Below are 25,400 nucleotides of genomic sequence, written 5' to 3' on the forward strand. Positions count from 1 at the left end.
TTGTTAAGTGTTTTGTCATAGAAACAAATAACTAATACATCTGTGTAGCCAATGAACAGCTGACAAATCCATCACGATTAGCAGATGTCCCTCAATAGTAACCATAAATGTACACAGTCTTAACCTTGCAATTAAAAGTGCATGAGAGCCTACTGGATTTAAAAAAAAAAGATCCAACTACCAGTGTCTCTAAGAAACACATGTCCCTGGCAAAGAAACCTGCAGACTGAGCATGAAAGGATGGAAGTCAATTTATCAAGCAAATAAAAGCCAAAACCAAGTTAGCTTAGTTGTTTTATATCTGGCAAAACAGACTTTAAACCAAAATCAGAAAAGATTTGGGGGTTTTTGTTTTGTTTTTCTGAGATGGTGTCTCACTATGTGGTCTGGCCTCAAACTCATGAAGATCCACCTGCCTCTGCTGAGTGCTGGGATTAAAGGTATGCACCACCAACTAGAAAAGATTTTTCGGTGCTGGAGAGATGGCTCAGCGGCTAAGAGCACTGGCGGCGGTTTTTCCAGAGGACCCTGGTTCACTTCCCAGCACCCACATGGCAGCTTACAACTGCCAGTAACTCTACCTCCAGGGGATTTGACACCCTCGCTAAATAACAATGCACAGAGAGTAAAAATAAATAAATCAAAAAAGAAAAGATTTTTCTAATGTCACTACATATTAAAAAAGAAAAAAACATAAGACACAAAAATTATAAATATACATACAACAAATGTTGGGGCTCCCAATTTAAACACAAAGCCTAATGTACATGAAGGATAGATCTTGACACAGTAAGTGGCTTCAATATCTCACTCTCCTAAGAAGGAGGACATCTAGAGCCAGCAAGATGGCTCAATGGATAAAGGAGCTTGCCACCAAGCCTGACGACCTCAGTTTGACTCCCGGGACCCATGCAGTAAAGTAAACCCTCTAACATCTACACAAACTAGGATGTTCATGTGCATACACAAACACACACACAGATACATAAAGAAATGTAACAAGCAAACAAAAATAGATCATATTGACTAAAAATCAGTAAAGAAACTTCAAGAAACCTGACGGTGGTAGCGCACGCCTTTAACCCCAGCATTTAGGAGGCAGGGGCAGGAGAATCTATCTCTGTGAGTTGAGGTCAGCCTGGTCTACAGGATGAGTTCCAGGACACCCAGTGCAACACACAGAGAAACCCTGTCTAAACAAAAAGAAAGAAAAAGAAAGTTCAAGACTTGAGTTACAGAGCAGTTGGCAGAGTGCTTGCCTAGCACAAGACCCTGGCTTAGATCCCCAACCATGCATAAACCAGGCATTGTGGTTTTTGCATCCCAGCACTTTGCAATCCCAGCACTCAAGAGATGGGGGCAAGAGGATCTGAAGTTCAGGGTCATCCTCAGCTACATAGCGAAGCGAGTTAGAGACCAGTCTGGAATACATGATAACCTATCAACAAAACAAATTGTCATTTTTCTTATTCAAAATCCATTTGTGACTTCCCCCATAAAGAATAAATATGAGTTCAAGTACTTTTTTAATAAACAGCTCAATGTAAAATATAAAACAAAACAAAAGAAACTTCTGAGTTAATCTGCACAATAGATCCAGAGGATCTAAGAGACATTTAATTTACAGAATGTTCTATCCAAGAGCAAAGTAAAAGTTCTTCTCAGCCAACCCAGAGAACTTTCTCTAAAACAGGTCATAAAGCAAATCTTTTTTTGCTGTTTTGAGACAGGGTTTCTCTGTGTTGCTTTGGAACCAGTCCTGGAACTCACTCTGTAGAACAGGTTGGCCTTGAACTCAGAGATCCGCTTGCCTCCTGAGTGCTGGGATTAAAGGCCTGCGCCACCACCACCTGGTTCCATAAAGCAAATCTTAAGAAATAACTTCTATTGTAATACAACACAGTGGAATAAAACTTGAAATAATTAACAAGAAACTTACATGTATTATATGAATATTTAATTATATGAACAACAGACTCTTGAATGACCAGTGGATCACTAAAGAAGTGAGAGAGGAAATTCAGAAGTTTCTAGAAGCAAATAAAATGAAAGCAAAACGTATAGAACCTTTGGGATACAGCAAAGCAGTTCTAAGAGGAAAGTTTATAGTTGTGAGTGCTTATGTGAAAAACCAGAGACATCTCAAATTAATTATTTAAGTTCTTCGAAAAACAAGAACAATCTAAATCCAAAAGTAATAGCTAGCAGTAAATAATAAGGGTCAAGGCAGAACACAGAGAACTAGCCAGATGCCTATCAAGAGACAAATGGACAAAGATAATGAGGTACATATACACAATAGAGCTTTGTTCAGCCATAAAGAATGAAACTACATGAATTCCAGGAAAGTGGATGGAACTGAGAGCATTATGTCACCAGACCCAGAAAAGCAAATACTGCCTGTTTTCTTATGCAGAATCTAGGTTTTATATATACTATATATATTACAAATATATGTAAGTTTTTTAAAATTTCATATATATATGAAGGTGTAAAGGAATTATCTGGGGAAAGAGAGATGGGAGAACAGGGAGTGAATATAAACAAGATAAAACATGTGTACAAAAGGATATTAAACTCATTCTGCACACTAAAATATTAAATAAAAACATTAAAATTCTGCTGGGTGGTGGTGACACAGTCTTTAATCCCAGCACTAGAAAGGCAGAGGCAGGCATATCTCTGTGAGTTCAAGGCCAGCCTGGTCTACAGAATGAGTTCCAGGACAGGCTCCAAAGCTACAGAGAAACCCTGTCTTGGCAAATAAAATTAAATAAAAATAAATTATTAAAAAAAATAGAATTGAAACCAAGTGTGGTGGCTCATGCTTATAATACCAGTGCTTGGGGGGCTGAGATACCACCTGCTGCAAGTTTAAGGCCAGTCTGAGCTATTCAGTCAGTTCCAAGCTAGCCTGGGCTACAAAAGCTAGACTGTGAGTTTAAGGCCAGTCTGAGCTATTCAGTCGGTTCCAAGCTAGCCTGGGCTACAAAAGCTAGACTGCGAGTTTAAGGCCAGTCTGAGCTATTCAGTCAGTTCCAAGCTAGCCTGGGCTACAAAAGCTAGACTGCGAGTTTAAGGCCAGTCTGAGCTATTCAGTCAGTTCCAAGCTAGCCTGGGCTACAAAAGCTAGACTGTGTTTCAAAGAAACCCCAAACCAGAGCTGGGTACAGAGAACCTACCTAACATGCACAAGCATTGCAGAAATAATGGGAAATGAAAAAAAAAAACTGGAAAAGGGAGAATTTGAGCCAGGTCTTGTGACACAGGTTTGCAATCCTGGGATACTTAGAAGCTGAAGCTGAGTCATAAGGATGGAAAAGTCAAGGACTACCCAAGCTACAGAGGGGATAATCTGTAGACAGCCTCTCTGAAAAAGATTCAAACGGAGGCTTCTAAGCATGGCAAACAAGACTCCTTATCACCTGGCCACTCCCGACCCCTTCAGGAACTGCCCTTCCAGAAGCACTGAGTGGGGCGTGGTTCATTCACATCCTTTACACCTTTGCTCTCCAGTGCCCATTGCCTGGGAAAACCTTCTGAGTCATTCAAATTCAATTTTCAAAACTGCTTAGGTGTCAGCTTCTTGGAAAGGACTCCCTTCACCTCTGTGGTGGTTTGAAAGAAAATGCCCCCCAAAGGGAAGGACACTATTAGGAAGTATGGCCTTGTTGGAGGAAGAGTGTCATTGAGGGGGTGGGCTTTGAAGTCTTTTTTTTTCTCAAGCTTCCCTCAATGTGACATTCAGTTGACTTCCTATTGCCTGCCAGATGTAGCACTCTCGGCTCCAGCACCACATCTGCCTGCATGCCACCATGGTCCCCATCATAATAATAATGAAACTGTAAGCAAGTCTCCCACCCAAATTAAATGTTTTCTTTATAAGAGTTGCCATGGTCATGGTGTCTCTTCACAGCAATAGAATCGCCAACTAAGACAGCCTCTAAGCAAAATACTTCTTCTCTGGTTCCCATAGCATAGTGCCTGAATCCCTCCATCCTTTCCCTTAGCATATACTAGTGTCTGTCTGTTTCTCTCATCAAACTGGACATTTTTCCAGGACAGGAGCTGTGCTGCACTCATTGTAATCCTACTGCCTCAATTAGAGTCAGAGTCCTACTAAATTCTCTAATCATTAACCGGGTATGCAATCTCCTTCTCAGAGGCAGATAAGGAAGTTTCCAGAATCAACTGCTACCTTTAGGCTTATATCCTTGTTTTAGAATTCCAAGATCAATTAGATCTGTGCTCCATGCACACATAACTTTTCAGATATACCCATTCTTGTTTGGATATGTTAATATAGTTCAGATTTTAATTCCATCTATTGGTTTCAAAGGTATTATGTCTCTTTAAATTATCTTTGTAGACCTCTACTTTATGTTGGCTTTAACTTAATTCTCAAAGGATAATCCCCTCATTGCTAATGTACTTATTCAGTAAACAAAAAATTTTATGTTACATTTATATGCCAGATTTTATGCTTGCTTAGAATAATATCTCAATAAGCAAAAAGGCCAGATTCCTGCTCTCAAGAAGATGACTAAGCCAGGAGGTGGTAGTCCGCCTTTAATCCCAGCACTTGGGAGGCAGAGACAGGCGGACCTCTGTGAGTTCAACGCCAGCCTGGTCTACAGAGCAAGTTACAGGACAAGCTCCAAAGCTACCCAGAGAAACCCTGTCTGAAAAACAAAGCAAAACAAAACAAACAAACAAACTGACTAACTACTGAGGAATTTCCAAGTTCTTAGGATCATCTGATATTTGTTTCCAAATGACAATTACAAGGTCCAAAATGCTATTCTCAAATCACATAGCAGTAAAATTATACCGAAAAACTCTAACTCAGTAGCTCACAAGGAAAACAGGGTATCTTTTATCAGATAAATCATAATCATTCATTTCTAGCCTTCACTACTGAGCCCAATGCAGAAATGAAAAGGAGCCAACTAAATGAAGTCAATGGGTACCGAGAGCTCTACCAAAGGAGGGACTACTAACTGGTACCCAGGAATAGGTGGTAACTATGGAGTTCCCTTATTTTTTGTTATTTTTGTCAGGAAGAAGTCATATAATTCATGAGCTAAATGATAACAGAAAAAAACAAAAAGCATCTTCTATTAGAGAAAAAACTTGAATGCTTAGGTAGAAGCTGAATAAACACAAGCAGATAAATACCAACTCAGGCTACCTAAATAGGTTTTCACTGATGCTATTTTGTTACTGCACTATCTGGTAGATTTGCATCTCTTTATTAAAAAGAAGCAAAAAGAGAAGGAGAAGAAGAAGAAGAAGAAGAAGAAGAAGAAGAAGAAGAAGAAGAAGAAGAAGAAGAAGAAGAAGAAGAAGAAGTTGAAGTTGTTGTTATCCAAAAATACTGGAAAGTATAGAATAAGAAGAGATCATAATATATATTCAGTTATATATCTTACTTTAGACTTCTATTATGTGATTTTTTTTCATTTCATACCATTGACACCATAGCAAACATGCAGTTGTTTATTTTGCTTTTACCATTTAGTTTAGGATGTCTCCCCATATATTCATTCTTCTAAAGAAGGGAACACTAGATAGTATCTGTCCTAGTCACTTTCTGCTGCTGTGATAAATACCATGACCAAAAGCAGCTCAGGAGAAGAGGGCTCATCTCAGCTTACATGTCACACCAGTGAGGGAAGCCTAAGCAACTCAAAGCAGACACCAAGGAGCAGAGCTGCTTACTGGCTTGTTCAGCTACCTTTCTTATACAACCCAGGCCCACCTGCCTAGGGATGGCAACTCTCATAGTGGACAAGATCCTCCTACATCAACTAGCAAGTAAGAAAATCCCTCACTGACTGGTCAGGCCAATCTTCCTAGGTCACACTGACCACTGAAAGTAACTATAACAACATCCATCACATAAATATGCAAAAACATTACTGCTGTGCTATTGGGCAGGCAAATGCAATGTTTCACAGTACAGAATAAACAAGTATTGGTGAATGCTCTTATTCACAAGAACTATCTAAAGGTATACTTATGATAAACTGTTTATATTTTCTAGTATTTATTTTGTGTGGGCCTATGTTGGATGCACACGTGTCACGGTGTGTGTGTGAAGGTTAAAGGACACTTGTAAGTTCATCCTCTACATCCACATGGAGGTCCAGCGTTGTCAGGCTTTGCAGCAAACCTCTGTCTCTCCAGCCCAGTCATTTGTTTTTGAGACAAGGCTTTATTTTGTGGCCAGTATGGGCTGGAACTCACAGAAATTTTTTAAGATTACATTAAAAGAGGGCTGGCTCAGTAGTCAGGAGCACTGGCTGTTCTTCCAGAGGATCTGGGTTCAGTTCCCAGCACCCACATGGTGGCTCACAGCTGTCTATAACTCCAGTTTCAGGGGATCTGACACCTTCATACATGCATAAAGGCATGGTGACACATGCCTTTAATTCTAGTACTTGGGAGGCAGAGGCATCGTAGGTTACAGGACAGCCAAAGTTACAGAGAGAACCTGTCTCAAAACACACACACACACACACACACACACACACACACACACAGAAAACAAACAAAAGGATTGCACTACAGTCATGCATCACCATGCCTAGTTTTTGATACATGCACACACACTAAAGCAAAGGTCTCACTATGCATTTGAGACAAACTCAGTTTTATTTAAGTGTAACTGTGTGTCAGTATGCATACATACACGAAGGTGCCCTCAGAGACCAGAAGTTATTAACCACCTGATATAGGTGCTGGGACCAAACTCAGATCCTCTGGAAGAGCAACAAAAGTTTTGTTGTTGCTGTTTGTTTTTCCAAACAGGCTTTCTCTGTGTAACAGCCCTAGTTGTTTTGGAACTCACTTTGTAGATCAGGCTGGCCTCAAACTCACAGAGATCCACCTGCTTCTGCCCCCCCCCCCCCGAGTGCTGGGATTAAAGGCATGTGCCACCATGTCCCACATACAACAAATACTTCTAACCACTAAGCCATCTCTCCAGTTCCCCTTAACTCCCCAACAAAAGCAACAACTCTTTTTTTAAAATTTTATGTGGGCAAGTGTTTTGTCTGCATGTATGTGTACCACTTTTATGTATGGGACCCACGTAGGTCTGAAGAGGACATTAGATGCCCTAGAACTGGAATTGCAGGTTGGTGTGAACCACCATACAGGTTCAAGCAAACTCTGGGTCCTTGGAAGAGCAGTCAGTGCTCTTAACCACTGAACCATCTCTCCAACCCCAAAACTCTTGAAAGGGGAATTAAGTTAAGAGCCATGAACTTTTTAGATATCCTGATATTTATACCAAATGTTTTCTGTTCAAATTTTCTAGCACTATTTGCGGGCAGCTAATGTTTCTTAACTATACTATTTATTTCTTTGTTTTGCAGTGTGGAATTGAACCTAGCGTCTTTCGCACACTAGGCAAGTGTCCTACCGCCTGCCCGTGTCCCAGCCTCTAGATATTTTCACTTTAATCTTCATCAGGCTGTGTAAAAATAATTTCTTGGAGCGGTGTGAAGAAGCAGCGAGAACGACCCCTGGACGGACCCGAGCCGCGCACCGCTGCAGCCCCGCGTTCAGCGCCAACGTGTCCCCGGCCGCCGCCATGCCCAAAAGAAAGGCTGAAGGGGATACTAATGGAGATAAAGCCAAGGTGAAGGACGAGCCACAGAGAAGATCGGCAAGGTTGTCCGCTAAACCTGCACCTCCAAAGCCAGAGCCCAAGCCTAAAAAGGCCCTTGCAAAGAAGGGAGAGAAGGTACCCAAGGGGAAGAAGGGGAAGGCCGATGCTGGTAAGGATGCCAATAATCCTGCAGAGAATGGAGACGCCAAAACAGACCAGGCACAAAAAGCTGAAGGTGCTGGAGACGCCAAGTGAAATGTGTGCGTTTTTGATAGCTGTGTACTTCTGGTGACTGTACAGTTTGAAATACTATTTTTTATCAAGTTTTATAAAAATGCAGAATTTTGTTTTACCTTTTTTTTTTTTTAAGCTATGTTGTTAGCACACAGAACACTTCATTGTTTTGGGGTGGGGAGGAACATGTGTCACTAGCAATGTCTCCCAAGCTGAATGAATGATGGTTCATGATGGAAAACATCTTTCCCTGATAATTTTGAAAGACTCCTCTCGGCTCCCAGGAGAGACGTCCTGGGGACATGTTGACATATGTGGCCACCATGGCACAACATGCCTTGTGTGGGAGAACTAAGTTCGTTTTTATATTCTCCTCCCCCTGTACCATCAACATAGACTTAACTCCCTTAAGACCAGAGACCTGTTGGAACCTGATCCCCAAAATTGGTTTTGCCAGTCTGTTGGGCAATCTGGACTTTGCAGTGATATCATTGAGTGTCCTCAAAAGCACAGCGGTTCCTTTTACAGAAGATTGTGGATCTGCAGATTGATAATTCTGCCATTTTCATTTCATTTCCTGAAAGTCAGGGTCGGCTTGTGAAAAGTTGTGAAACAACATCCTCAATGTGAAATGTCAGCCCTCACTCTAAGCTCCTCCCCCTTTTCAGAGCATCCAATGAAGAATCACCAGGTTTTATAGTGGCTTTCTGATTTTGGTAGTCATACAAGAAGGGAGTTTGGAAGTTCTTATATACTGTTACTGATTGTCTGCCCATGTTCTGCCTGGAAAACCATGATTGTTTATGGAAAGTGCCTTTAATAAAGCTGGATACAGGTTGGCTTGGAAAAAAAATTTCTTATCTAAATCTGAAATTCCTCCATAATTTTATTCTGAACCAAGTAAGTGTAAGTGAAAAACAAAACACAGAAAGTCTCAGAATCACGTTGTCCTCCCCTGGTGCTCTGACTCTTTCAGCTTATTGTCATGGTTCTGGGAAAAACAACAACAACAACAATTACTACTACAACTTGGTCCTCCAAGGACCACCTGAGGCCGGAAGGCCTACGGCAGAAGAGACAAAGAAAACAAGCATCAACAAACAAGCTGAGTTAGGATCTTGCTCTGCTGTGTGACTTCTTGCTATGTGACTCTAGTAAGTCATTTTGTCCTTCTCTTTCTCTCTGGGTCTCAATTTATTTATTAATATAATGAGCATAAACTATCTATTTCAGGGTTACCATAAAAATTCAATGAGAAGGTATGTGACATTTCTAGAAACCTGGCAGGGGTAGGTACACTTCCAAAGAAGTGAGTCTCCCCAAGTGATGTTGCTAAATTAATTACTTCACTCAAATTACCTTACATAGAATAACACCAAGAACTAGTCAACAAAGCATCATCTTCCATAAAAAAAAAATATCTGGGTCAGCTTTCTATCAACTCAGTCTCTACCACTATAATCATACAATCATCAGCTACCACAGCCAGTGCTACTAAAACTGCTAAATACAGTAATTACTTGATTCTCAAGACCATGTCGACAACAGAAATCTTCATAGCCATTCAGCAAAAGCTGAACAGTTAGCCATAGCTGCGGCCCTACAGCAGAAGGCTGTCACTGCCCAGAGTAAAGGCATAGTCAACGTCCTTCTCAAGCTGCTGCTTTCTCACACTCCATACTCTGCAAGGAACCATGTCAACAGCAACAGCAACAACAACAACAACAACACTGAAAGGGTAAAGACAGAAAGTAATCTGTTGTTTGGTTTGATTTGGGTTTGATTTTTTGAGACAGGGTTTCTCTGTGTAGCTTAGGCTGTACTGAAACTCCCTCTGTAGACCAGGCTGGTCTCAACCTCACAGAGATCTGCCTGCCTCTGCTTCCCAAGTACTGGGATTAAAGGCATGTGCCACCACCGCCACGCAAGCAAGGGTATTTTGAAATTTGGCCTTTGACATTTAGCCTTCTCGACACTAACTCTTGACAAGAGGCTGTAAGGTAAAGTAGTCTTGAGAAGGAAAGTATTCCGTGAAGTCTATCAACATGGTTCCTTTCTATGAACAACAACAAGCAGAGCCAGTGAGACTTCTCAGTTTAGCAAGCCTGACCACCTGAGTCTGATCCTCAGAATCCACACAGAGGTAGAAGGAGAGAAGGCTCCACAAAAGCTGTCCTTTAACCTTACACAGACACCATTATGGCATGTACATACAGCCTCTCCAAAAAATAAATAAATAAAAGTAAAAAATACAACTTGTTAAAGTGAGATGTCACCAGGCATCACCGGTGGCTCATACCTTTAATATTAAACTTGGGAGACAGAGGGAGGCGGATCTCTATGAGTTTATAACCAGCCTGGTCTACAAATCCAGTTCCAGGCTTGCCAGGGCTACACAGTGGTATCCTGTCTCAAAACCAAAACCAAATGTGGACTCCTCTAGGAAAGGAAGCAAAGCATCTTTCCCTGAGCAGGTACGTTTACAGAGCTTCACATGCTTTTATATGTTCTCTCTCAGGTCAAGCTACGAGGCAGATCTTATCTTTCAACAAGGTAAGTCAGGTGAAATAAGAGGTCAAGGCCAGCCTGGTCTACATAAGTGAGATCCATTTTTTTAAAAAAATAAAAAACCATTAGGTAATGAGCCCTAGGCCTCAGTCATTACATGGCAATATCCAGCTCCAGGACCCCAATCTACTTAACTCTGAAAAGTTTTGTTTGTTTGCTTTGTTTTGGTCAATCTGCCTTTATAAAATGTCAAAATGAGTGATGGAGGAGGGTTATCTGTCTATTGTGTTATTTTCATTGGTCAATAAAGAGACTGCCTTGGCCCCTTGATAGGACAGAAAATTAGGTAGGCGGAGTAAACAGAACAGAATGCTGGGAAGAGGGCTATGATGCAGAAGCCATGGAGCCAGCCACCAGGTCAGACATGCTGAATCTTTTCCGGTAAGCCACCACCTCATGGTGCTACAGATTATTAGAAATGGGTTAATATCAAGATATGAGAGTTAGTCAGTAACTAACTCTCTAAGAGATAATGGGCCAGGCAGTGCTTAAATAAATACAATTTGTGTGTTGTTATTTCTGGGACTAAGCTAGCCGTGCGGGAGCCGGACAGGATGAAAAGCAGGCCTGCCCACAGCTCCTTACTACAAATGAGGGCTGAAGAGACGGTTCAGCACTTAGGAACACTGGCTGCTCTTCCAGACCAGAGTTCAGTTCCCAGCACCCACATGGCAGCTCACAACTGTCTGTAACTCAAGTTCCAGTGAATCTGACTCCCTCACAAAGACATGCAAGTCAAACACCAGTGCAGATAAAAATAAAAAATTTAAAATGACAAAATTAATACCAATTCTCCCTTATGAGAAAAAAAATCCAATTCATATCATGATTCCAAAACAAAACAAACCCAACAAGCAAACACCCACCAAAACGATGACCATTTCTGTCAGCAGGTCGCTTTCCTGCTTTCTGGTAGGTCTTTAAACCGAACCCAGGAATTCAGGATGCTGATTGTTTGAGAGGGGGCAGGGCAGAAGGGATTAAATCTTAAAGCTCAAAAATTATACCTGTTGACAACCACAGAGCGCCGAAGCAGAAGAAAGTGTAGAGCAGGTACAGGCTTCTCAGCGGCTTCACTGATGTCTGCCAACAATATCCTGGCAAAATCCAGGAAGCAGAACTTGGCTTGACTCCCAGCCTCTTCTCCATGGCCTTCCAGAGAGGCAGAACCAATACACTAGAAAGACAGAAGTAGATAAAATTATATGCCAAGTAATTAATAATTGATTCCTGGAAATGTGGAATGCTAGAAAATGTGACAGATCAGGAGAAAGAGAAATTTCAAGTGTGTCTTTCAATTGTTCATCCCTGCCAGTAAGTTTTCAGCCCGAGCTTTGGCAGAGCCTGTAATTATCAGTGTGACAACAGAGCAAGAGATATAAAATGAATCTGCTGTTAGAGAGGAGAACCTACATTCCACTATTGTCTAACCTAACAGCAAATCTGTGACAGAACGGGTGAGAACACCAACCTGAGGAAGCGGCTTTGATTTTCCACTTCTACTCCTAACTGCTCTGTGACTCTGACCAAAGTACTCTGCTATCTACAAAGAGGTTGGACTTCCTCTAACTGATTTTCAAGATGAGTCTCTTCAGGCACAGCAATTACCATCCAGCTCGCTTCCATCCCCACCATCATTATCTTACAAACCTACCCGACTTATGCTTTTACATCATCTGCTGGCTCCAGATCATTTGCAATTCCTGTCTTCAAACCGTGCACACTGCTCCCCACATATTAAATTTCGCACTGTGCTGGCTACTCTGTAATCTAGTGGCTCTAGGACATACAGGGTAGGGGAGAGGAGAATGACACCGATTTTTCCAGAAGTTTCTTCCCTCTTGGATAAATCTTGACAACATATGAGTTGATAGGGTTTTTAAAAAGCAATTAAAAATCAGTTGGCTAAGCATGGTATCTCATACCAAAGTCCTAGCTGCTTAGAAGACTAAGGAAGAATTGCTTAAATCCAGAACTTCAAGGTCAGCCTAGACACTGTCTCAAAAAAAAAAAAATTAAAAATCTTGTGCTGGTAGTAGTGGTGCATGCTTGTAATCCCAGGGCTTGGAAGGCAGAGGCAGGTGGATCTTTGTAAATTCAAGGCCAGCCTGGTCTACAGAATGAGTTCTAAGACAGCAAAGCTACATCTGTCTCGAAAAAAATAAAATAAAAATCTTTCTAAATATTATCCACACCTGGCAAATGACCCAAGTTAATGACCCTAGCCCTCACCTCCAGCCAGCATACAGGAACACCAGAATTGCCTGGAATGGATTTCAATGCCAGGAAATGAAGAGACCACAAACATACCACTTCAAATTGAGACAATGTCTTTGGCTGCGCCATAGGCACCTGAAGGACTTTCTTTCTCATTCTCTCCCACCCATTCCTATTTCTAATTTTTCTAATTTTCTAATTTTTCGGAAGAGAGGTATGTGGCCACAAACACATTCAGAAGTTCATGAAATGTAGCCTAAGAAAGTACACCCAGGAACTTCTCTAGCCTCCCAGGATGGAGTGTGAGTATGTGTGTGTTCGTGTGCGTGTGTGGCTCTTACCCAACACATTTCTGCCTCCCACAAAAAGATTGGAAACTAAAGGTGACTCAACACCTGTCATCAATATCCTGGCAGGTGGGTGGGAAAAGCAAGAAAGAAATGAATAGGTTTTGAAAACAGGAGTAATAAACACTGTTGGACTAGCAAACTGGTTAGAAGTGCATGAGAAAGGCAGAGCTAATTTCATCTGCACTCCCTGCCATTGACTTGGCTGAAACCTACAATTGCGTATGGGCACAGATCGCTGCTAGGGTCCAGTTAAAGACTTGCTGACCAGAGGCAGGAACAACAAAACACCACTAAGATCCAAAGTGTTTGTTATCAAATCAAAGCGTGACAACCCAGAGCGAGAACACACACCCCCACAATACTTGACAAATGAAAAGCTCCCAGTAGTTCTGGCATTTAGGGCGTTACAAGCACACCCGAAATAAAAGCACTCTGTTGCAGCAGCTGTTCTGACAGAGCAGGGGGCAATGTTTACTTAATACTTCAGGTTGATGGGGAATGTATCATAGTTCAGTCTGTCAGCTACATACGTGGAACTCCTTTTATGTACACAGCGATAAGATATGTTTGAATAACGACAGAGCACGTCTATTCAGCGGGTGTGAGTAATCAAGAATAAAGCTTTAAGGGGGAAAAAAAAGGTCTTACATATTTGAGAAAGTTACAGAACAGACTGCCATGAATAGCTTTGCTTATATTTGCAGACACTGTTTTCCAAATAGCTGAAAAAATGAACAGATTGTTCCAGGAGGTCGTCTTTCCAATTTGTTCCTGGTTTCCAGTCTGTTAATCACAAGAAAGCACAAGGAGAGTCGGCTGTGCTTCAACAGCATCTATTGTCGGTTGGCCACAACCACCAGGAGGTGAGAGCAGGCAAAGCACTCCTGAACCCCGGTCTGAGACTTTCCATTTTGATTCCCTTCACTTCGCTTTTGTGCTCACTGCGGCCACCGCAGGACCCTCTGTGTGGCATAATTGTCAAAATTCTCACGGAGGCAGGTTTCGCCAATGTGCCCAACCCCGCCCCCTTTATCCTGTATCAACTTTTTTTTTTCTTTAAATCTCAATGGGGAGATAGTCAAACACCAGAGACAGCAACTGAGGCGAGGCTACAGAGGTCGAGGGTGTCAAGCCCGCAGCGCCTGGTCTGCCACTCTGTCAGGGAATGGAGGGAGCTGCCTGACCAGGCCTGAGCCCCAAAGCGGGGGTTCAGCTTGAGACTCTGGTACCTGCAATGCCAGAAGCAGCTCCGGGTACCAACGCCGGGCCAGCGTACCCCTAGGCATCGCCCGTCCCGCCTCTGCCCCTCCCCTGAGCTCATGGTCCTCGGCCTGGCAGCCAGTCGCCCGGGCCACCTACCGGGGCTCAGGACCACATAGAGGGGTGCCGGCTCTCGGCGGCCTCCGCCTCCTCCCGGTCCATGGGCTCGGGGGCCCCAAACCTTCTCTCCCCTCACTCAGAGGAGGAGAAAGAGAAAGAAGAAAGTGCTGGCTCCCCACCCGGACAGCTCCCTCTTGCCTCAGCCTCCCTGGACAGCGACCGCAGCCGGAAACGCCGCCTCCTCCCACCTCCCAGGGCTCGACCCGGAAACACACTCCTCATGTTGAGCCAGCCCTCCCGCCCCCACCCTCCGGAAGCGCAATTCCAGCCGCGAGCCCGGGGTGGGAGGAGGGGCAGTGCTGAGGAAAGGACTACGCACAAGCGAGGACGTCCGGGCCCTCAGCCTTTCGCCTCGAGACGGGCTGCTCCTTTGCACGAGCACCGAGGCCCCAGTCTCGGGCAGTGCCCACAAGCAAGATGGCCGCACCGGAGGCGCCCCCCTACTGCTTAGCGCCCTGCCGCGCCATTGGCCAGGGGGAGGAGTGAGGACAGCGCTGATTGGTCGAGAGCGATGCGGGGGTGGGGGTGGAGCTGTAGCCGTCTGGAGCCAAGAGTGGGCAACGCGGCGTGAGCAGCGGCCCCAGGCTCCCAGAGCATCGCGCCCGGAGAAAGACTTCGCCGCTCGGGGCCGCAGCCTGGTGAGCTCAGCCCCTTTCAAGCCCTCCCCTGTATCTCAGCCGGAGCCTCTCCGAGCCGGCGCTGATCGATGCCGAGGCTCCCCAGGGACCCTATCGCGACTCCATCGCGCCATATCGCGACATCCTCGTGCCCTGTCGAGGCTCCATTTTGTCACAGCCCCTTTCAGTATTTATCTATCTATAATTTAAAAATTTGCCCTATCATATTTGGGGGCTGTCCCCCTTCATGTCGTGATTTCGCTGTGATCTCTCCGTGACATCACCGCGCCATCGTGAAGTGTGATCTCATCGCTGCTCTGTCGTTCGACTTCATCAATGTCGTGTTGTGACCTGGCTGCGGCGGGACAGGTGGTGACCGCCAAGATCCCTTCTCCCCTTCTCATCTCTCCATCACAGCAGCCCCGCTTCGATTATCCGGCTTTTGGAGTCTGTTATCCTGAGAGCTACCTGACCCCTTCTTCCTTCTCCAGCCAATGCCGGTAGCGGGATGGGCAGGGAGAGTACAGGGAGCATAAAGGGTTAATGCTGCTGCTGCTGCTGCTGCTGCTGCTGCTGCTGCTGCTGCTGCTGCTGCTGCTGCTGCTGCTGCAGCTTCAGCTCCAGCTCCAGCTCCTGCTTCTGCAGCCTCTGCCCGAGGGAGGGAAGAGAGAAGGCAGGGAGGTTGCGGGGGCGATTATGAGTCCTGGCTGGAGGGGTGGGTCCTCAGGGAAGTCTTCAAAGCCCTTTCTGGAGAGCTTGCCTTCTCACTTCTGTTGAAGCCAATCTACTTTGTCTGAAGAAGGGAGGGGAAAGGAACCCTAGAATGTCCTTTTCTTCCTTGTCAGTGTGAGTCCGGATAATCGAACTTCACCCAATGTGTGTCTTCATCCCTCCCTGTCTGTCCTCACCACTCACTCCCCATGTGCCTCCTGGAGAGAGATAAAACCCGGTGTCCAGAGCCAGGGGCTGCTGAACAGTGGGGCCAGCTCCATCCCACTTCTAGACTGGTGGGGAGAGCTGTCCAGCTGAGCAGCAGCGTGCATGGTACTCTTTTCCCACTTTTCTGGAGGTGACCTTGGACCAGGGTCCCTTCATCCTAAAGAATTTGCAGGTCCAACCTCTTAAAGGGGCTCCCCCCCATTGGAGGTCAGTCATGAGGAAGCCACCCCTTCAAATCCACCCTCCCCTCCCTCTGTGCTAATCCCTCCCTACATCCTCCACTTCCACCCCCGCCCCCGCCCCTCCTCTGCAGAGGGATGCTCAGTCCCTCTTGTGTTCACAGTTGGGCAAGGCGGGCATCATGGCCTCGGATTGTGAGCCAGCTCTGAACCAGGCAGAGAGCCGAAACCCCACCCTGGAGCGCTACCTGGGAGCCCTCCGTGAGGCCAAGAATGACAGCGAGCAGTTTGCAGCCCTGCTGCTAGTAAGGACCTGACTGATAATTGGAAGGTGGGAGGGCTGGACAGGAGGGCACCCAAAGAATGGGGTCAGCAAGTCCCCAGGGATATCTAAGTGGTGTTAGCAACCTGGAGGCACCAAAAAGGCCCAAGAGCTCTCTACCTTTGTACTCTTCTCCCTTGGGGGAGGGGGTGTGTGGAGGTGAATAAGGCTGCGGCACTGGGACCATGGAGGAGGCTGCCTGGATTTGCTTTCTGGGGCGTCCCAGAGCAGATGGGAGCTGACTCATAGGGTAACAGCAGCAGGTTGTAACTAGTGCAGAGTACTTGAGGGCTGGGGTGGCTTTTCTTGGACCTGAAAGAGTAGCAGGATTAGAAGTAACTAGTGACAGGTTCTAGAAGACAGCCAGAGTGGCCATAGGTGTGTTAAAAGTAAAGCAGTGGTGTGGCTCTTAGCCTGTTAAAGGAACCCAAGCTGGGGACAGCGGAGCAGGAGCTGCAGTGCTGGGGGGGGGGGTGAGTTGGTGTGTGGGGGGTGAAGGGAGGAGGGAGTGCAGCAGTTGCTTGTTTGCCATGGCAACAGGGAGAAGGCTCTGGAGTCAAGGGCTCACACTGCAGCAGAGGAGGTGTTTAGGTGAAATGTAAGGGGAAATGTTTTGACATGCGGAGCAGCGAGACACAGGAGCCATTTCCCGTGAGAAGGTGGCGGAAATTGATCAGAGACTTCTCTGGAGACAAGTAGTTAGGGAAGGACCCTGCATCCCTCGAGGATTTTAAACATGGGTCCTGAAGCCCCTTGCATCCCAGGTTGTGGGCATATAGATTAATGGACTTGACACCTGGTGACCATTTGCCCAAATGACTGGTTAAGGGGCACTGGACCTCCCTTCCATAAGATAATCATAGATGACAGGGATCCCAGTGGTCACACCTGTCTGGCTCCAAGGAGAAAGGAGGAGCTGGATGAAATGACCCCAGGATGGATCCCATTGCATAACCCATTCCTGCTAGCCCTCAGTGCCCAGGGAACAGGGAGAGGACAGTCTGTGCTATGTGTCTTTCATCCTGCTGATGGCGCATTACCTCCCACCCACCATAGGTGACCAAGGCAGTCAAAGCAGGTGACATTGATGCCAAAACTCGACGGCGGATCTTTGATGCCGTTGGCTTCACCTTTCCCAATCGGCTCCTGACTACTAAGGAGGCACCTGATGGCTGCCCTGACCACGTTCTCCGGGCCTTGGGTGTGGCCCTGCTGGCTTGTTTCTGCAGCGACCCTGAGCTAGCCAGCCATCCCCAAGTCCTAAACAAGATCCCCATCCTTAGCACATTCCTTACAGCCCGGGGGGACCCTGATGATGCTGCCCGCCGTTCCATGATTGATGACACCTACCAGTGCCTGACAGCTGTTGCAGGCACACCCCGAGGGCCCCGGCACCTCATTGCTGGTGGCACAGTATCTGCCCTGTGCCAGGCATACCTGGGGCATGGCTATGGCTTTGACCAGGCCCTGGCACTCCTGGTGGGGCTGCTGGCTGCTGCAGAGACACAGTGCTGGAAGGAGGCGGAGCCCGACCTGCTGGCTGTGTTGCGAGGCCTCAGTGAGGATTTCCAAAGAGCTGAGGATGCCAGCAAGTTTGAGCTCTGCCAGCTGCTGCCCCTTTTTCTGCCCCCAACAACTGTGCCCCCTGAATGCCACCGGGATCTGCAGGCCGGGCTGGCACGCATCCTAGGAAGCAAGTTGAGCTCCTGGCAGCGCAACCCTGCACTGAAGCTGGCAGCCCGCCTGGCTCATGCCTGCGGCTCCGACTGGATCCCAGTGGGCAGCTCTGGGAGCAAGTTTCTGGCCCTCCTGGTTAATCTGGCGTGCGTGGAGGTGAGGCTGGCTCTGGAGGAGACGGGCACAGAGGTGAAGGAAGATGTGGTGACCGCCTGCTATGCCCTCATGGAGTTGGGCATTCAGGAGTGTACCCGCTGTGAGCAGTCCCTGCTGAAGGAGCCGCAGAAAGTGCAGCTTGTGAGCATTATGAAGGAGGCCATTGGAGCTGTCATTCACTACCTGTTGCAGGTAAGGGGCCACGGGCCTACAGAGGAGGTAGGAGTGTAATGGGGAGATGGCATGCCTTCATGTACACGCTGGCTGATTCTATAGCCGGCACTCTAGGAGTAGTGTGTGGCCGAGCCTCCTTCCCTCTCCCTCCCTGCCGTGGGCCTCCACACAAGCACCATACCACACACCATATGTGCGCTCTGATCACAGCACACACACACACAACACAGTAACCTCCCACTCACATATACTCCCAGTTCACACACTCTACACATCAAAATCGAAGCAGTCTCTGCTGCTCACGCTACACCATTGTTTTACATATCATCGTGCCTACATATTTATGTGTCTTACATGTAAACTTGTAGAATGCAGGAGAAAGGTGGGGGGCAGGGAATGACATGGTTCCTGCCTCTGTAGAGTTTCGGCTAAATCTCTTTCCCCCACCATCCTGTCCACTCTGTGTATTTGAGAGGCCGCCGCCTCTTCTGCTCCGTTAGGATTGAGACGTGACTAGTCTCTTCAGTGGCCTGCTTCAGCCTCTGGACTCACCAGCCTTCTACATAGTAACTTATGCTACGCTCTGGTTGGTCTCTTTTTCTGATTTAACCCAAATAGGAGTGACTCCTCACTACCTAATGCAAGTCTCTCCCCCAACGCCTCAATTCAAAGCCTCTCTAAAAGACTACCATTTAGCTGTGGACCCCCGAGTTTCCCCTGGTCCCCTTGTTACCTTAAAGGTAGAGCATTAGGGGTGTGTGACCTGGGCCTCAGCATCAGGCATGTTGTCTGAGACCAACTTGACTCAGTTGTCTACACTGGGGTCCTGCTAGGTGACTAGCCCCTGTAGGGTAAGCCCTTCTGTGTGCTAGGTTTCAGGTAGAAGTAGGCTTGGTGCCCTTCTTGGGAGTGGACAGGGAGGTTTGTTTTGTTCAGAATTTTTTGTTCGTTGGTTTGATTTTGGTTTTTGGTTTTTCTGTATAGCCCTGGCCGTTCTGGAACTCATCCTGTAGAACAGGCTGACCTTGTACTCATAGAAATCCACTTGCCTCTGTTTTCCAAGTGCAGGGATTAAAAGTGTACATCGCCACCACCCAGCTTTTTTTTTTTTTAAAGTTACATTTATTTATCTGTTTCTTAGATGGGGTGAAGGGGCAGTGCGTGCATGCCACAGCACACATGTGGAGGCTGGAAGACAAGTCAGTTCTCTCCTTTTACCGTGTGATTCCTGGAACTCACACTGAGGTTGTAAAGTACCTTTACCCACTGAGCCATCTCGGTGCCCATCTATGATGGTCGTGCAGGCCAGGATTCCCCTCTAGTGTCCTTGGCAGGCTGGGGAGGCAGAGGGGAATTTCTACTTCCACTTCATTTCACTCGGGTCGTGTGACAACAGGTGGGGCCAGAGAAACAGAAAGAGCCCTTCGTGTTTGCCTCTGTGCGGATCCTGGGTGCCTGGCTGGCTGAGGAGACCTCATCCCTGCGGAAGGAGGTGTGCCAGCTGCTGCCCTTCCTTGTCCGCTATGCCAAGACCCTCTACGAGGAGGCTGAGGAGGCCAATGACATTTCGCAGCAGGTGGCTAACTTGGCCATCTCCCCCACTACCCCAGGGCCTTCCTGGCCAGGGGATGCTCTCCGGTGAGTTTGTAGTTGTGGCTTGTCCAGTCAGACCATTCCAAAGAAAAGAATTTCAGGCGTGGTGACACATGCCTGTAATCCCAGCACTTAGGAGGCTGAGGCAGGAATATCTGAGATTTCAAGGCCTAGTTAGGCTACATAGAAAGTGCTAGTCCCTGAGCAAAACCCAGTTCCAAAAAAGAGGAAAAAATAAATAGGTAGATAAATAAATGAAAGCAAAGAAAGAGGCAAGGATCACATAGGAACACCCTATTTCCCCTAAACTGGGCTCCCTGACAGGTCTTGAGCATTCCCTTAGGATTATTTCTTAGTTCTGCCTCTTCCATTTCTGGACTTTTTCTCACAGAACTACTGAAGTATAATGTGCCACTTGCCATTCCCAGATTTGTGTTTTTAAATAATAAAAACAAAACAAACAACAAAACCAGGGTCTCATCATGTAGCCCTGGCTGTCCTGGAACTCAGAAATCTACCTGCCTCTGCTTCCCAAGTGCTGGGATTAAAGGCGTGCCCCACCACTACCCACCCAGCTGATCTCCATATTTTTGTTAGAAACAGAGTTTAGGTTTTCTGAGCACCTAATACAAAGCCAGGTGTTCTGCTGTATACTTCTCAAGAACAATTTCATTTGGTCCACATAGCAAATCTGACAGAAATCTTTGCCACCTTTTTAAAATAAAAATGACCACGGTTGGTGGCTCTCACCTTTAGTGTCAGCACTTGGGAGGATGATGGAAGGAAATGCGCTTCAGAGGTTGAGAAGCACATAGGCCATAATCGTGCCCCGTGGCAGAGTCGTCCCCCCCCTACCCTTGAGCTCCGGCCTGCGGGACTGCCATTTGAGCTTTCTCTGAAGCGTATGAAAGCATGTCTTCTTCCCCTAGCTTCGACGTTCCTTATCTCTCCCAATCTCACCTTCGTTTGTCTCCACGTGCCCAGGCTCCTCCTGCCCGGCTGGTGCCACCTGACAGTTGAAGACGGGCCCCGGGAGATCCTGATCAAGGAAGGGGCCCCCTCGCTTCTGTGCAAGTATTTCCTGCAGCAGTGGGAGCTCACGTCCCCTGGCCACGACACCTCGGTGCTACCGGACAGTGTGGAGATCGGCCTGCAGACCTGTTGTCACATCTTCCTCAACCTGGTGGTCACCGCGCCAGGCCTGATCAAGTGAGGGGCTCAGGAGAGGCTGGGAGGAGAGCCAAGGAAGCCAGGGGGACTGCCCAGCCACCCCTTCTCAACTGTCTGCTTAGTTTCCCTGTAGCTGTAGGTTTCTCTTCGTTAGTATAAGTGCGTTTCAGAATAGACCGAGCCAGTACCCCAGAGCTCTCAGGGCATGCCTGTCGGCTCCAGCCATTGCTCAGCGCAGCTAGGTGGCATCTGACCAACCCAGATGGCAGGATTGCAAGTCGAAAAGTTAACACTTCTCTCTGCCGCATGAAGGCCTGGCAAGCTCTGGCCCAGTGAAGCTAGAGACCTCAGATGTCAGGTTTTCCGAAGGGCTGGACAGGGCCGCCTAACCCTCCGCCTGCCCCTCTCTCCTCTCCTTTTCTCCCCAGGCGTGATGCCTGCTTCACATCTCTTATGAACACCCTCATGACGTCGCTGCCCTCGCTAGTGCAGCAACAAGGGAGACTGCTTCTAGCTGCCAATGTGGCCACCTTGGGCCTCCTGATGGCCCGGCTTCTTAGCACCTCTCCAGGTAAGCCTTGGGGACAGAACATGTGAGTGGATTCACTGTGTTCAGAACCTAAGCCCTCACTTTCAGAACATGGTTTAGCAGAATTTTCCCATTGAGAGGCAGTTTCTACAGTAGCTCCCCATCCTCCACCCCACCCTTCCCAAAATGATAATAGTCTCTTCCTTTTAAAGACTTTTAAGGCAAGGCCTGGTGGGTGTTTGGTACAAACCTGTTCAGAGGCACACGCATAGGCACCTGGAATCCCTGGCAGCCTGGGAACGCTGAATCCCGTGTCTTCAAGGTGGAGCTGCCCCCACCTAGGCCCTGAGTCACAGACCCGGTTTGCTGCATTGAGATTTTTACCACTTAGCACCCCACCCCACTCAGTGATACGCATCGCCACTACCCTCTGCACAACTTCTCCCAACCCTACCTACCCCTGGCTGTGTGCAGGGGGAAGGGCGTCCCCTCCAGCCCCTGACAGCCCTCAGTGTCTCCCACTTTGACCGTGGGTGTCTGCTTGGGTCCCTCTGTCCCCGCCTGTTCTCTGTGCCCCATCTGTCAGGTTGGAGGAACAGAGCAGATGCCTGGGAACAGGGTGTAATGTGCCCATACCCTCAGCTGCCTGTTTTCTGTGTGGGGATCCCAGCAGGGTACCCTGCCGTGGAAGGGGAAACATATCTCTGAACTAGGAACCCCTTGTATTTAGTCCCTAAGGAGAGTCACCATACTATGGATCCAATGCTGGCTCACCCACAAATGCTACTACATTAGTTGAGGGTCTCCTGAACCCCTGAGTGGCAGGTGGGCCAGAGCTGGGTCACTGCGCACCATCCCCTTTGGCGCCCTCTTCTGGCCAGATATCAAATTAGTTCATTCTCAGCCTGGTGAAGGGCTATGGGCCACCAGCTGCTTGGGTCCCTGCTGTGGAAACCTCAAGGAAGATTCTTTTTCACATCTGACATCAGGCTTACTCCTCCCTCTTGTGCTTTTAGAAGTCTTGATGATGAGTGTACCTAGATTATTTAGTTCTCACAACAAATTGCCAAGATTAGCGTGCTACTGGCCCCACCTTAAAATGAAGAGACTGAGGCCTAGAAAAATTTAAACACCCAGTGTCACACTCACTGTAAGTGTCAGAGGTAGGCTTTGAACCTGGGCAGTGTGACTCCAGGTGATGCTTCTGTTCTCTGAGCATGTCCACATGGGCAGGAGTGGGAGGCACTGGTCCCGTGCCTGTCTGGGTCACGCCACTGCTCTTTCCGTTCTTTCAGCTCTCCAGGGAACCCCAGCATCCCGAGGTTTCTTCGCAGCTGCCATCCTCTTTCTGTCACAGTCCCATGTGGCACGGGCCACCCCTGGCTCTGACCAGGCGGTGCTGACCCTGTCCCCTGACTATGAGGGCATCTGGGCTGACTTGCAAGAGCTCTGGTTCCTGGGCATGCAGGCGTTCACGGGTTGCGTGCCACTGCTGCCCTGGCTGGCCCCTGCCGCCCTGCGCTCCCGCTGGCCGCAGGAATTGCTACAACTGCTAGGTAGTGTCAGCCCCAACTCCGTCAAGCCCGAGATGGTGGCTGCCTACCAGGGTGTGCTGGTAGAATTGGCGCGGGCTAACCGGCTGTGCCGGGAGGCCATGAGGCTGCAAGCAGGTGAAGAAACAGCCAGCCATTACCGCATGGCTGCCTTGGAGCAGTGCCTGTCAGAGCCCTGAGGGGCATCCAGTAGGGATAGACCCAGGGGCGGGCAGCGAGGGAAGGAGGGAGGAGGCATCTTCCCTGAAGCCCCCAAACTGGACCCCTTCTTCAGACTTCCCCTACCAACACCCCAGCTTTCTGGCTTTTCTGAGGGCTAGGGCACGATGCCCACCTCTCAAGTATAAGGAACTGCATCCTGCCCCCAGTCCCCTTGGGGCAGGGATTGGCTTGGAACAGAGGTTGCCCCGCCAGGCCGGGGAAGGTTGGAGCAGCCCCCAGAAAGAGGGCAACTAAGTGTCATTATACCCAATGTCTGGCTCCCTGACAGGAGGGAGGTTCCAGGGTAGGAGCGGGCTGGCAGGCGCTGACTGCCTCAGCCTGTGTGCCCTGCCGGCCAGGGCGTGGTCTCCCCAAGGCTATGGTGCCCCTTCTGGCTCCCCAAGGTCCGCGCCCTTTAAAGTGGCCATTTGGTTCTTGCCTTTGGTCCTCTTGGACAGAGAGCAGGCTCAGGCCATTAACATCACAGTTCTTCCTTCAACTTCAGTGACCCAGGGTCCGAGTTGCCCCTGCCCTTCCAGGGCAGTTTGGAGCAGGCAGACCAGTGGGGGGGTGGGGGGGATCTTCCTTCCACCTGTGCTTCCTCGAGGGGACCCAAGAGCCCTTGGTCCCGGGTCTCTTGAGCTTTTGTGTCATGTGGCAGCAGGGTGAAGATGGGGGTTGGGGGTTATTTATTTTGCTTGTCCTTATCCCTGCTTGGACACCTGAGCATCAGATCCCTGTGCCCCTGGTGCCATCTGGCCTGGCTGGAGCCGGGAACAGGAGGTTACACCACCCTAGAATCCGCATGTTTTCCCAGTGATTGCACTCCACTGCCACCGTGGTGCCTGGCTTCAGCTCCTCTACCCTAATCCCTGCTTAGACTCCTCTCTGCAGGGAGACGCGACTGGCGGCTCCAGCAGGAACTACCTTTCTGAACCCTTGGAGACCCGCACACACCCAACCCCTTGCTTCCCCCCTCCCCCCAGTGCGTTCTGTGATCGCCAAGTTCAAAGCTGTGCACATGTGGACACTCAATAAATGTTCATTGGTGATGAGAAGCCGCCTTTCTGGTCTGCCCTGCACCTACTCTGTGCCCTTCAGACTTAACATGCTCACCGCCACCTGCTGAGGGTGTGTCTTGAATACTTAGTAGATGTTCTCATTTATCTCCCCAGAAAGCACCATAGCTCTGGTTTTACATGCAAGGAAATCTTAGACACACTCTGCCCTCGTCCAACAGGTTCATAGACCCAGATGTTGATGTGGCTGGGCCCAGAAGCCCCGTCTCTTTGCAGCAACTTAGTTCCAGGGTCATTGCCATATTCCCCCAATTAAAAGAAAAAAGTGTTATTAGGGTATGTGTTTGGGGTGGGGTGCCTGTCCCATAGCACCCATGGAGGTCAAAGGACCTTGAAGTTCGTTCTTTCCACCTTTGTGTGGGTTCTGGGGACAGACGTTGAGTTGCCAAGCTTCTGTGGCAAGTACCTTTATTCACAGAACCATCTCACAGGCTGTGTTCCAACTTCTAAAGAAATCAGAAATCCTAATTTTTATTTGGAGTCCAACTCAAACATGAAAAACTTTTCAATTAAGTCACTACTGGCCCAACAAAACACAGAAGCCACATGTGACTTCCGGGCTGTCAGCTGTTGACCTGTGTTCCATGCCAAGTCAAGAAGGGCCTGAAAGGGCAGCGGGGAAGCCGGGTACCCTTTGCCGGTTCCACCTGGAGCCAGAACTGTCAGGTTGGAGCCCAGCCCGGAGAGCCCCAGATCTGTCCTGTATGTAGGCTCTCAAGCCTACACACATACACTCAGTACATCCTGTTGCTTATCTGTGGTTGGCTGTGCAAAGCAAGAATATCCATTGGAAAACTGGATTCTCAGATAAATAGAAGACAAACTAACCTGCGCACAAATGGCT

The 25,400-nt window shown here is 47.9% G+C and overlaps 2 protein-coding genes and 1 pseudogene across 8 annotated transcripts in view; 2 read left to right on the plus strand and 1 right to left on the minus strand.

Annotated features, from left to right (window-relative positions):
• The window catches only part of Kiaa0319l (KIAA0319 like), a 114,127-nt gene extending 99,343 nt beyond the window's left edge, over positions 1 to 14,784 (minus strand). The window contains exons 1-2 of one of the 6 annotated variants that reach the window (XM_048434392.3): positions 14,687 to 14,784; positions 11,428 to 11,597 (exon numbers count right to left, since the gene is read on the minus strand). In XM_048434392.3, coding sequence (XP_048290349.2) covers positions 11,428 to 11,569 — 142 coding nt within the window. In that variant the 5' untranslated portion in view covers positions 11,570 to 11,597; positions 14,687 to 14,784. Of the gene's footprint in view, positions 1 to 11,427; positions 11,598 to 11,891; positions 11,922 to 14,216; positions 14,235 to 14,346; positions 14,600 to 14,686 lie in introns of those variants that run through there. The other 5 variants (XM_048434393.3, XM_048434394.3, XM_048434391.3 and 2 more) reach the window with 5 other exon arrangements.
• LOC148122680 (non-histone chromosomal protein HMG-17 pseudogene) lies at positions 7,541 to 7,970 on the plus strand (annotated as a pseudogene).
• Positions 14,785 to 14,850: 66 nt separating the features above from the next.
• Positions 14,851 to 24,535, plus strand: Ncdn (neurochondrin). 2 transcript variants are annotated; one of them, XM_048434397.3, is made up of 8 exons: positions 14,893 to 15,005; positions 15,284 to 15,353; positions 16,267 to 16,407; positions 17,481 to 18,449; positions 19,828 to 20,069; positions 21,009 to 21,233; positions 21,623 to 21,765; positions 23,019 to 24,535. In XM_048434397.3, exons 2-8 carry the CDS (start codon positions 15,321 to 15,323, stop codon positions 23,453 to 23,455), a joined length of 2,190 nt encoding a protein of 729 aa, XP_048290354.1. In that variant the 5' UTR covers positions 14,893 to 15,005; positions 15,284 to 15,320; the 3' UTR covers positions 23,456 to 24,535. The 2 variants fall into 2 exon arrangements, with proteins under 2 accessions (XP_048290356.1, XP_048290354.1); XM_048434399.3 differs by lacking the exon at positions 15,284 to 15,353 and having other exon boundaries at positions 14,851 to 15,005.
• Positions 24,536 to 25,400: the final 865 nt, after the last annotated feature.

The sequence above is a fragment of the Myodes glareolus genome, chromosome 3 (assembly GCF_982192425.1).
Source record: "Myodes glareolus chromosome 3, mMyoGla1.1, whole genome shotgun sequence".
NCBI classification, from domain to species: domain Eukaryota; kingdom Metazoa; phylum Chordata; class Mammalia; order Rodentia; family Cricetidae; genus Myodes; species Myodes glareolus.